The 13,650-nt window shown below is 36.6% G+C and overlaps 1 protein-coding gene across 3 annotated transcripts in view; it reads left to right on the plus strand.

Annotated features, from left to right (window-relative positions):
* The window catches only part of reps2 (RALBP1 associated Eps domain containing 2), a 62,429-nt gene that overhangs the window by 42,672 nt on the left and 6,107 nt on the right, over positions 1 to 13,650 (plus strand). For 2 of the 3 annotated variants that reach the window (XM_077218602.1, XM_077218600.1), the window contains exons 14-17: positions 834 to 895; positions 2,798 to 2,887; positions 13,075 to 13,131; positions 13,335 to 13,468. In XM_077218602.1, coding sequence (XP_077074717.1) covers positions 834 to 895; positions 2,798 to 2,887; positions 13,075 to 13,131; positions 13,335 to 13,468 — 343 coding nt within the window. The remainder of the gene's footprint in view (positions 1 to 833; positions 896 to 2,797; positions 2,888 to 13,074; positions 13,132 to 13,334; positions 13,469 to 13,650) is intronic. The other variant, XM_077218601.1, reaches the window with a different exon arrangement.

Genomic DNA, 13,650 nt, shown 5'->3' on the forward strand with positions numbered 1-13,650 from the left:
TGTGTGTGTATATGTATATATATATGTGTGTATATATGTTTTTATACACACACACACACACACACACACACACACACACACACACACACACACACACCTGTTCAAATGTTTGGGGTCAATAAGATTAAGTAAAGACTTTTATACTCATCAAGGCTGCATTTATTTGCTTGAAAATACAGTAAAAAAGAAATATTGTGAAACATTATTACAATTTAAAATAACTGCATATAACTATGTGAATATATTGTAAAATGTAATTTATTCCTGTGATCAAAGCTGAATTTCAGCATTATTACTCCAGTCTTCAGTGTCACATGATCCTTCAGAAATCATTCTAATATGATGATTTGCTGCTCAAGAAACATTTCTGATTATTATCAATGTTGAAAACCGTGATACATTTTCTTCACGATTCTTTGATGGATAGAACATTTTTCAAAAGAACAGCATTTATTTGAGAGAGAAATCTTTTAAAAACATTATAAATGTCTTTACTGTCAGTTTTGATTCATTGAATGCATACTTGCACAATAAATCTTTTTAATTTCTTTAAAAAAAAAAAATCTTACTGACACCAAAATGTTTTCTACAGCAGTGTGTGTGATTACTTCTCAGTATTTTAGTGTGGAAATTGGTGCTAAAGCAATAGAACATTGCAGTACATACAGTACTGGGTGTGAAGTCATTTCTAGTGTTGAACTGTCTTATTTAAATCTTGTTGTGCAGAATATTTGTGAACGCTCTTGAAAAAGAACATCAGTATAGTAGCAGCAGTTTTAGCTTGGCCCTGAACTTTTTCTTATAACATTCTGAATATGTTTTTCCTCTCTCAGGTGCTAAAAGTGTGTGGTTGCCTCCTCCTCCAGCTCTTCCTCCACGACCACCAGCGACGCAGGTGAACTACGCAGCATCTCCTCATTTCACGGATTTGCTGATTGCAAATCCAGTTTAAGATGGGATCTGTGCTCTGAAGGGGCTGTATGTAAGAATTTTCATGTATGCAATCTGTTTTTTATTGCCAACAGCTTTTAATGAAACTTAAAAAGGAAGTGGGGGTAGGTGTCGTTTTTTTAAGTTTCGTTAAAAGTTGTTGGCAATAAAAAACAGATTTCATACATGAAAATTCTTACATATAGCCCCTTTATGGCGCTTTTCCACTACACAGTACCAGCTCGCCTTGGCTCGGCTCGGCTCGACTCGACTCGCCTTTGTTTGGTTTTCCACTGTGTAAAAGTTGTACCTGTACCTGCTTTCGGGTACTTTTTTTCGTACCACCTCCGGCGAGGTTCTAAGCGAGCTGAGGCGAGCTAAGGCGATACTAAAATGTGACGTGTAAACAATGCCGACTGCTGATTGGTCAGAGAGAATCGTCACTATTCACTGCGTCATCATTGCACGCGCCAGATGGAGTATCCAGAATAACCCCGCCTTTTTTAAATAGTTTAGCCAGAGATAGTTACTAAACTTACTACTATTATTATGGCAACTCGGAAGAATACGCCGTGGTCAAACGAGGAGGTGCAGACATTCCTTTGTTTGGTTGCTGAAGAGAGGATCCAGCGAGAGCTTGATGGGGCAACGAGGAACGAAAGGCGTCGCTATGACGACCGGGTACTATTTGTGGCGATACTTTCTGCAATGGAAAACGGAACGAAAAGCGAGCCGAGTCGAGGCGAGCCAAGGCGAGTCGAGTCGAGCTGGTACTGGTAATGGAAAAGCGCCATTAGAGCACGTGTTTCTGACTGCAGTTCACTTAACGGCCACCAGTGTCACTATTAACATGGGTTTCTGAATTCTACATATAGCCATAGGCGTAATTTACGGGTGGGACATGTCCACACCACTTTTTCTCAGGGTCGATATTGTCCCCCAACATTTTTTGAAACATTATGAGGCACGGATGTACCTAATACAAATAAATAAAACATCTCCAGTTAACTAGCAGAGCATTCATTTAGTCCGTTATTAAATAAGAGACGAGCTAGCGCTAAATTTTGTTGTTTTTTAAATCAAGCTGACCGCTCGTTGCCACTGCTATCAGTTGCATACATAGTGTTCTCTTGTGGCTCGCACAGTCTTCACTCGGACGCGCGCTTCAATCTAAAGCCGTTGCGGAGACTCTGTTCGTTCCGGTGAAATCACAAAATACACACAAACGTGTCTCTGCTTGATATCTACTGTAACCACTGATGAACACGTTCAAATTTAATGAGAAAAAAAAACAAAAAAACTATTCGTGTGCAGATTAGAACTCAGGACCTCTGACACGCTTGGCAAGAGATCTACCATTAGACCATTGAAGAATTCATACGGAGTTTGCAGATCTATGCATTTATTAGTAGATCTCGTTACAAGAACTAATTATACCCAATGTAACGTTACTATTGAAATTGATTTCTGACATCGTAATGTTATTTTTGTTAACAACTTACACCACTTGTTAAAACAACTTACACCACTGCATATAGCCCCTTTAAAACATGGTAACTGGTTTCTAGCTTGTCTTTAGATGTTTGACCAGCTTTTGTGTTCCATAAACCAACTTGACTGATTTTTTGCTGGTCAAAGATGGTCTATTTTATAGCAACTTTGGTGCATTGATATAGAATTTAATTGGCATGTCGTTTATATCAGCTGTTTTACAATGTTTTTAAACATGGCTCATTTAATCAGATTGTGTATCTGTTTCGGTGATTGGATACCTTTTAGTTTGCTTTAAAATATTTCATTGTCTTTTGTACTTTACTGTTCTGTGTCTGTGTTGTATAATAACGTGTGTCCTAATTCAATGTCTCAGATCTTCAGCTTCATGCCTGGCTCAGAGAAGAGTTCCCAGAAGGCCGTTCATCAGCCAAACTTTGCAGATTTCAGCAAGTTTAGTGAGGAGGTGAGGAGACGTTCACATTGATCCTCTCTATTAAAACACACACAATTTATTAACTTCAGATCCTGAGAATCACTGAACTGACATTTGAACAACATAAACCAACATTCAACTTCTGATGTGACATATTTCTGACTGAAACAGAATATCCAGCAGGAAATAATGTAGGGCGGGACTTAAATCAAATAAATTTTATTTTTTAGAATATTGATTTTGTATTCATACAATAGTAAATGAACTGTGTACAGTACGAATGAGGACATTTAAATTAATTTTAATTTACCACTTTGCTGACACTTTACAGTAAGTTTCCATATGCCAACATTAGTTAACCCCCTGAGGTCGGATGACGTGCGGGCGCATCAACTCGATGTTTACTATATGTTTCTATTAATATCTCCGCGATTGTGCAGCACATATAAATGGTTCTGATTTTGCCGTAATCGATAGATTCTCAGCTTCAACGTCCTTATTCTCGCGAGATCAAACGCGACTCACACAGAGAGCAAGATGGTCTTTCACCTTGCGTGATTGGTGGGCTAGCTTGCCTGTCTGCGTTTTGTGTGAAACCAACCAATAGATGTGGTTGAAATCTTTAAGTACCCTCCCATCTCCTCACAGTGAGGAAAATACCAGCTGACATGGATAGTGGTGGGTTTCTGTGTTATTTCTAATATATAGTTCATCTTTGGTTTGAAAATTTTTTTTGAAAAGGTGACATGTAATGTGGACAAGAAAACGTAAATTGTGTACATTTTGTGAATATTGTTAGTAGCGAGTTTTTTCACAAAGTTAACGTTTTGCTTCAAAGAAAGACCTGTTGCAATGCTACTTTTTCATTTGCACACATCCCATAAAGCTTGATATGTAGTAGGAAGTCATTTTAGTCCTATTTTATCTCAGTCCCTCTAACATTTGGTGAAGGTAGTGTCACAGACAAAACTTGTACTAAAAAACGATTTTTCAAAAATGTCACTTTAGACAATTATTATTCATCATCTACTATTTCATTCATATATTACACTACTTTTGTGACCCTAAGACTTTGCGAAACCCATTTCATGGACCAAAATAATTTGTCCACATGAGTAATGTATGTTTCCACAAGAGATTTGAAGAATTTCAAAAATCGGACTTATATTTTTCACCTTTTAGAGCCAGATTCTCTCTCTCTCTCTCTCTCTCTCTCTCTCTCTCTCTCTCTCTCTCTCTCTCTCTCTCCCTCTCCCTCTCCCTCTCTCTCTCTCTCTCTCTCTCTCTCTCTCTCTCTCTCCCTCTCCCTCTCCCTCTCTCTCTCCCTCTCCCTCTCTCTCTCTCTCTCTCTCTCTCTCTCTCTCTCTCTCTCTCCCTCTCCCTCTCCCTCTCCCTCTCTCTCTCTCTCTCTCTCTCTCTCTCTCTCTCTCTCTCTCTCTCTCTCCCTCTCCCTCTCCCTCTCCCTCTCCCTCTCCCTCTCTCCCTCTCCCTCTCCCTCTCCCTCTCCCTCTCCCTCTCCCTCTCCCTCTCCCTCTCCCTCTCCCTCTCCCTCTCTCTCTCTCTCTCTCTCTCTCTCTCCCTCTCCCTCTCCCTCTCCCTCTCCCTCTCCCTCTCCCTCTCCCTCTCTCTCTCTCTCTCTCTCTCTCTCTCTCTCTCTCTCTCCACAATGCTCTACGACAAGTGGTGAACTCACCAGTATGAGAGCTGGGCTTACTCTGCACATTTTGATATAAAACATATGGGAGTATGTTATGTAATTGCCTTTAAAAGGTGAATTTATTAAGATGTGTAAAATCGAAGGAAAAAGTGAAAATATGCCCTTAGACCTCAGAGGGTTAAAGAGATAGTTCACCCAAAAATTTAAATTCTGTCATTAATGACTCACCCTCATGTCCTTCCAAACCCGTAAGACTTTTATTCATTTTCGGAACACAAATGAAGATTTCTGTCCATTAATGAGACACTTTGATGCTTCAAAAAGTTTATAAAGAGATTGTAAAACTAATCCATATGAATTGAGTGGTTTAGTAAAAAATTTCTGAAGAGACTTACTATAAAACAATATACTGTCTTCCTCATTCTATGATAAGAATCCACATCAGCTCACAAAAGGCCATTTGAAACACTTGCCTGACAAAATGAAGTGAGTAAAAACATGTTATTAAATGTTGTCTTTTGTTGGACAACAGGATTATAAACGCTTCACATTGCAAGTTTGTGAAGATGTTTGACACATGTTGCTTTTTCAAATGAACGTTATAAGCGCCTCAAACTCGCAGTGCTTTCAGACAGAGCAGCATTTACTACTGATCACAAAACATGCTGTGCATTTATTTATTTAATAAAAAATTATAATAATAATAATTTGAGCCTTTACAATTTCATAATTGCAATAGGACAATTTTGATTTAATTTCAATGAATCGTGCAGCCCTAGTTACACAGCACATTTGAGCCAATGAGGTTTGTTCTCGCGTGTCAAGCAGGTTCGGTTGAGCTTCTGTTTATGTTCGCTGATCAATGTTTAAATTTATATAAGAGCCCAAATTCAATCTCTTCAATCTTCAATCATATAAAGCGATTGAGTCTCTGCAGAAACTTTTGGGCTAAACCGCTCAATTCATATGGATTAGTTTTACGATCTCTTTATGAACGTTTTGAAGCATCAAAGTGTCAGTTGCACTGCTGTATATGGAGCTGTCTAAAGAATATATGTAATTTGTTCATTCTATGAACCCAAATCTGCCTTTTTAATCACATAAATTGGCTCATTGAAATGGATCTCCTCAGTGAAATTCTGCACACACACAGTCTTCCTGCTGTCTGTCATCGTTTCTTTCTCAGTTATTAATTACGTGTCCTCTTTGAAAAGTCTGCACTTCCTCTTTTCAGTGTGTGTGAACACGCCTGCACCTCTTCAACCGTTCTGTCCGCACACACTCCCTGATGTGTGTGTCTTCTCGTGTTTCTGTGGCTGCAGGCTGGGAGGAGACGGCAGTTTCCCACAGTTTAATAAGAGTATAAAGCCACAGGAGCCCAATGAAATCACACACACTCATCAGCGTTACACAACCTCAGCTTACATTACACACAAACACACACTGTTTTGACAGCACAAGCACCTGCAGATATCTGTGCTCAAGCGTGTCTATGAAAGCTAATACTCGTATAAGATATGGAGATATGAGCGCATACTCTATATGAAGGGATTCTGGCTTGATCAAATACTCATAACTCCTCTGAAACCTCCAGAGAGCTTTAAGCATCTCAGACCGCAAGCGTTCCTTCATCTTTATGGCCTTTTTACCCCTTCATGCTTTTAACTTTTGGCTTCTGTAAAGCGGTGAGGGGGAATGTGATCACTGCGTGAAATTCATTTTTCATAGTTGTGTGAGTTATGGCTTTCTGAGGTCATTATTGGACAGAGAACAACACGTCTTAATCAGGCACCATCTGTAGTCTCTTTTCTGCATTTTTGAGGCATCATAGTAATATTATTAGTGTTTTAAAAGGTTAGCTTTATGATGGCAATTTGGAATTGTTTTACCTTTAATTTTTTTTATGAATTTTTAAACTCATTAAAATAAAATAAAAATTTAAAATGTGAGAATAATAGTAATAAATAGGGAAATCTTTTTCTTTTTCAATAAAGTTGTATTATTAAATAAAAGCGTTGAATAAAAATGTATTAAATAAAAATAAATCTAAATAATATTGGACTTCTTTTGGAATTGTTTTACCTTTAATTTCTTTGTATGCTTTTTATAAGTAAATAAAGTTTAAAAAATGCAAGAATAATTGTAATAAATAGAGGATATATATATTTATATATATATATATATCTTCTCAAAAAATTTGCATATTGTGATAAAGTTCATTATTTTCCATAATGTAATGATAAAAATTAAACTTTCATATAGTTTAGATTCATTGCACACCAACTGAAATGTTAGTACTAAATATTAGTAAAGTAAAAAGTACCTTTTTCGGATGAAAGCAAATTTTGCATGTCATTCGGAAATCAAGGTGCCAGAGTCTGGAGGAAGACTGGGGAGAAGGAAATGCCAAAATGCCTGAAGTCCAGTGCTGCTACTCTGTAGCCCAGGTCAGGCGCTTCTGCCGCTGTTTCTGGTTCAAAAGTGGCTTGACCTGGGGAATGCGGCACCTGTAGCCCATTTCCTGCACACGCCTGTGAACGGTGGCTCTGGATGTTTCTACTCCAGACTCAGTCCACTGCTTCCGCAAGTCCCCCAAGGTCTGGAATCGGCCCTTCTCCACAATCTTCCTCAGGGTCCGGTCACCTCTTCTCGTTGTGCAGCGTTTTTTGCCACACTTTTTCCTTCCCACAGACTTCCCACTGAGGTGCCTTGATACAGCACTCTGGGAACAGCCTATTTGTTCAGAAATTTCTTTCTGTGTCTTACCCTCTTGCTTGAGGGTGTCAATGATGGCCTTCTATACAGCAGTCAGGTCAGCAGTCTTACCCATGATTGCGGTTTTGAGTAATGAAACAGGCTGGGAGTTTTTAAAAGCCTCAGGAATCTTTTGCAGGTGTTTAGAGTTAATTAGTTGATTCAGATGATTAGGTTAATATCTCGTTTAGAGACCCTTTTCATGATATGCTAATTTTTTGAGATAGGAATTTTGGGTTTTCATGAGCTGTATGCCAAAATCATCAGTATTAAAACAATAAAAGACCTGAAATATTTCAGTTGGTGTGCAATGAATCTAAAATATATGAAAATTTAATTTGTATCATTACATTATGGAAAACAATGAACTTTATCACAATATGCTAATTTTTTAAGAAGGACCTGTATATATATTTTTTTAAATCAAGTTGTATTGAATAAAAAGCATTGCATAAAAATAAATCTAAATAATATTTGTATTTCTTAGAATTGTTTGACCTTTAGTTTTTGGATGTTTTTTTATACTCTTTAAAATATATTTAAAACAATCGTGAGAGAATAATACCATTAAATAGTTAAATATTTTTTTATATATTATTATAGTATTTTATTTCCAATAAAGTTGTATTGAATAAAAGCATTGACTAAAAAATACAAAATAAAAATAAATGTAAAAAACAATGGACTTGATTTTGGACATGTTTTACTTTCGTTTATTTTATGCCTTTTTTGCTCCTTAAAATAGTCCAAAATTATGAGGGAATAATAGTGATAAAGGAAATGAAGGAAACATTTTTATTTATATATATAAATATTTTTTTCCAATAAAGTAGTATTAAGAAAATCTATATAATAATGGACTTGTTTTACCTTCAACTAGGGCTGGGCGGAAAAAAAAATTTAAATAGAAAAACGTAGAAAATACCGAGATATATATCGTATATCGCCATTTAACCAAAAAATACCGAGATATATATCGTATATCGCCATTTAACCAAAAAATACCGAGATATATATCGTATATCGCCATTTAACCAAAAAATACCGAGATATATATCGTATATCGCCATTTAACCAAAAAATACCGAGATATGATTTTTTGGCCATATCGCCCAGCCCTACCTTCAACTGTTTTACCTTCAATTTTCTATATGCTTTTGTATGCTTTAATGAGTATTCTATCGTTAGCTTGGCAAACTCTATCAATTATAAATCGTGTGCATTTGGCTATTTCTGTGACGTTGTTTATGGTGCTTTGTCACGTATGCCATAAATCTAGCATCTGTCCTTTTCCCCGAAACATGTTTTCCTTTCTATAAGTGCCCAGTTCTGGCAAAGAGGATTGTTATATTTAAAACAATCGTGAGAGAATAATACCATTAAATAGTTAAATATTTTTTTATATATTATTATAGTATTTTATTTCCAATAAAGTTGTATTGAATAAAAGCATTGACTAAAAAATACAAAATAAAAATAAATGTAAAAAACAATGGACTTGATTTTGGAATTGTTTTACTTTCGTTTATTTTATGCCTTTTTTGCTCCTTAAAATAGTCCAAAATTATGAGGGAATAATAGTGATAAAGGAAATGAAGGAAACATTTTTATTTATATATATAAATATTTTTTTCCAATAAAGTAGTATTAAGAAAATCTATATAATAATGGACTTGTTTTACCTTCAACTAGGGCTGGGCGGTATATCGAGTTTGTACAATATATCGATATTTTTTATCCCCACGATATGGAATGAGGCAATACCGTTTATATCGATAGAGTAGTTTGATACGAGCACATCTGAAAAATAGCGGAGGACGCAGTGTGAGCTCCTGCAGTGAAAGTACATGGTAGCCTACAATTTGTCCTAAACATGACACAAGCTTATATTAAGCGCTTTAAAATAACTGGTAAGATATAGTTAACAAGTTTAAAGCAGCTTGCCCTGTCAGATGCTCTGACAGAAACTGTTGCTGACTGACAGATAAATACTTGCGCTGTTTGTTTTTATTTTCATTTTTAGTTTAGCCTTTAGTCATTTTAAAAACAAAAGAATTATATTTGTTTTTCGTTTGTAATGTTACAATGTAATGTGATTTTAACCACCTTTTTGCACATAATATATTGCATTGCCTACATTACATTCACTATATTTGTTTCCATATCCTTCAATATCAACATTGTTTGGATATCATTGAGCAGGATGTTAAAAAACGTAGAAAATACCGAGATATATATCGTATATCGCCATTTAACCAAAAAATACCGAGATATATATCGTATATCGCTATTTAACCAAAAAATACCGAGATATGATTTTTTGGCCATATCGCCCAGCCCTACCTTCAACTGTTTTACCTTCAATTTTCTATATGCTTTTGTATGCTTTAATGATTATTCTATCGTTAGCTTGGCAAACTCTATCAATTATAAATCGTGTGCATTTGGCTATTTCTGTGACGTTGTTTATGGTGCTTTGTCACGTATGCCATAAATCTAGCATCTGTCCTTTTCCCCGAAACATGTTTTCCTTTCTATAAGTGCCCAGTTCTGGCAAAGAGGATTGTTTTGCCCGCATGACCTGATGCATGACCTGACCTATATAACATTGACACGGGATCTCGTTTAGGGACTAGACCTGACAGCTTCAGATTAATTGTATCTGGGATCAATTTCATATTGCATTTGATTTGTTCTCTTTTGCAGCTTTTTATGTCCATTGTGATCTAAAGACAACAGCGCATCCCTGAGGTGTTCATTATTGAGCTTTATTCAGAGCTCAGGGCACAAGTCATGGAAACAGTCTCTGAAAACATCCTCCATCACTTACTTTCCACTCGTTTACGTCTCAGATCTCCGTTTCCTTCAGGGGGAAGCGCTCAGTTGTAATTAAACTGAGCAGGAACCAGGAGATTCATGTTTGACCTTGAATCACACCATGTTATTATCATCATCTCTCCCGAGTGCTGACGAATCAGAGACTGAGTATATTTATGCAGTATTCACTATTATGATGTGATATTATGGAAACAACCATGGTTTGTCTCAGTCCCTGTTACAGAAACACTTTATAATCATTTATTCACTTATTAAGGTTGTATAGTTATATGCAGGGCTCGATTTGAGGGGGGGATCAGGGCTGGATTTATTTCTCCAATTACATAAGATAAATATACTTTTTTAATGATTATTATAATTTCACTCTAATAGTTAAACAAAAATCTTAAATATCAGGCAGAAACCTTGTGTATCCATATTTTTTCTTGTGAACTACAGGTTGACCAATAGTAATGATTTACCAATAGTAATGATTCCCCTTTAACTCTTTCCCTGCCGTTGACGGACATTTTCAAACGGAAAAGGCTTTCTGTCTTTTCTGAAAAATAATTTAAAGATTTGGAGAGAATAATAGTAATTTTATTTTAGAATATTATATCATATATTAATAGTAATATTATTATTTAATTATATTATTATTATTTTTATTTTATTTTAAATAAATTATTTTTTGAAACTAGTTGTTTTTTTAAATTGGTTTTAATGTGTCTGCTTTTGTAATTTTATGCTTTTTGGAGTATTGCGTCATTGGCTTAGCAAACTCTATCAGAATCAATTATGAATCATGTCTCCTAAAAGTTATCTATTTATTTAAATATTGAATTTTTTTAATTGATTAATTTTAAAAGATCATAAAAACAGTGCAAAATAAAGCTGCAGGTATAAAGGAAGCTTTTTTCTCTCTCTTTTCATTTCTTTAAACTTTGCTATCCTCTGGTAAATATAATTAATTCTTTGTGCTTATTCCTTTATATTTTGTGTAATATTACTGTGTGACATAAACTCACAGCTCATTACTTTATGCAAACAACAGGTGGCGCTGTTGTTAATGCAGATGACTGTATCCATGAGCTAAACAGCTTTAACTGACCGGTTTAGAATATTTGACCCTATCCAGCTAAGCTATGTTTCTCTCACACAGGTTATACTGGGCAGGTGTTCGGCTCGGTCACAGTTTTTCCAAGTCTTTGTACTGTTTGTAAGAACACTGTATTTAACACTCCTTTGCCCATGTAATGGTCCTTCTGAGTTTTATAGGCGGCGATGGGCACCGTTACCTTCACGCGGCTGCATTGCGGTCATAACTCTTGTGTTTTGTCCCGAGGGTAGCTGGGGGAAATAACTCCTGTCGCAGCAAATCAAATCATTTATGACTATTTAGACAAATTTACAGCCTTGCAATTGGCCTGTTTCTGCTATTACTTTTCATTGTGCCATAAGGAACAGATTCCCTGTGCCACAACGACCACAGTCCTGAGCGGCGGGGGCTTTTTAGCCAACGTATTGCATTTTTTGCGAAGTGATTGAATGTTTACACTACACTGACAGAGTACGATAGCGTGGAAATATGGACGTTCCAGTCACGCATGATTAAATGAACAGTAGTCATATTTGTGTGAAATATAACAGTGTAAGTGGGATGTTGTAAGCCAGAGAGACTTTACTGAGAATGTCGGGATTGATGTTACGCCCTCAGTGATCCATGAACGCACACTGTGTCGTATCCTGAGCCAGCGTTGAGGGAGAACTGTGTAATTCACTTTAAAGAGCGAGGGAAGAATTTAATGTGGCCTTCACTTCTACGTCTCGACTTTTTCTTTGCCCACATCCTCTGTGTGAGAGACTCGGAAATTGCTGCTTTTGGAAAGAGGACTAAGGGAAAATGCAGACTAGTATGCCCCTATTATGATATTTTAAAGGTTCCTAATTTTGTTTTGACGTCTCCTACTGTAGGTCTACATGCATCCAAGGTCAAAAGCACTTTAATTTTCTCACACTATCCTTTGCAGCATTACCTATTTAATCACAGTGTCTGAATCGGTTCGATCAAGGATTCAGTCTCTCTAAACCCAACCCTTTCTGAGAGCTACTCTGCTCTGATTGGTCAGAAGGCCTAGGCTATTGTGATTAGTCTACTCTGCTCTGATTGGTCAGTTGGTCGGAAACCAAACACCCATTACCAAATCTGAATTTCAGCTGTGGAAATTTTCCTTAGAACTTGATTCACAGTGATACAAACAGTAACAATGGCGTCAGTTTTACCGATCAATTCCAGCGCGAGTCCTCATGCAAGGATTTGCTTTCACAGAAAACAGCGTCTTCTCAACATATCGACACATGAACCAAACTCTTCCAGTCTCTGCTACAACTACAGTGTTTTAGGGTCAAAGCAGATGTCGTTCGCCGGCAGCCAATGAAGACCATAGACTGGCATTAAGCAAATTTGTTACATTGTTACTTGGGTATGTAACAGGAATTAGGACTGGAATTACTGACAACTCGTTTCAGCAGTTCAGAATCGGTTCTTTCTTTTAGAAGACACTAACTCCATATCTGCACTTTGATCTTAGAAACTTTGCAGACATTTTACATTCACAAACAGCTGTATTACACTCTGCATGAAAGGTACTATTTGAAAAAGCATAATAGAGGCTCTTTAAGGAAGTCTGTTGTATATGTGGATACATTAACTTTCATCTATCTTCTTATTCTTCTCTCCATTTAAGCTTAAAATTTCAAATTTAATTGCATGTGTATGGAAAATAAACATGCGTAACTCCATAAAAGACCTGAAAGAATCTTACCGATTCCTTTTGAACGGTAGTATAAATGAAAAATAAGGAATTAATGAAGCCCAGCATGATAACAGATGCTCATAAATGTGCGGTTGTCTTGGTTAATGTTACAAATTGCTTTGGAAAACTAACATTGAAAGCCTCCTGATCTCAAACTCATCTTCCTCTTACAGCAGGAGACCGCCGTGACAGGAGCTCTCAGCACAGAAGACCTGGCACCTCCAAAATCGGTAAGAACTGACCCCTCTCCATTAAACCAGCACCTAACGCCTCATCTGAGACCCTTAAATAGGGCTCCATATCTCAGACCATCAACATAATGCATCTTCTACTGCTCTTCAGTGTACTGATGTGTAGGGCATGTTTGATGATAGTTTACCGATATGGGAAGTTTCTCTCAAAGTCTACCTGCAACATTTAAACCACTTCCCAGGATTCCACAGTGGTGCAACAAGGCCACGCCCCTCAGAAGCCAGTCCGAAGAAAGCTCCACCCAGAAAGCCTGAGTGCCACGCCCCCCTTGACCACGCCGTACTCTGCTGGCACACTGACCAAATCTACACAGAGGTACATATATCTTTATTTTATTCATTTTTATTAATCTAAAAATGAACAAGAATGGCAGTGTTTACAACAGCATTTTATGGTTTAAAGATTACATATCAAAAATAAATAAAAAGCAAATAAATTAGAAAAAAATTCAATAATATTATAACGAAATATTACTTATACAAATAAATAAAGAATTA

This window comes from Siphateles boraxobius, unplaced genomic scaffold, assembly GCF_051911475.1.
Source record: "Siphateles boraxobius isolate OS27281-9 unplaced genomic scaffold, OSU_SipBor_1 77, whole genome shotgun sequence".
Lineage (NCBI taxonomy): Eukaryota > Metazoa > Chordata > Actinopteri > Cypriniformes > Leuciscidae > Siphateles > Siphateles boraxobius.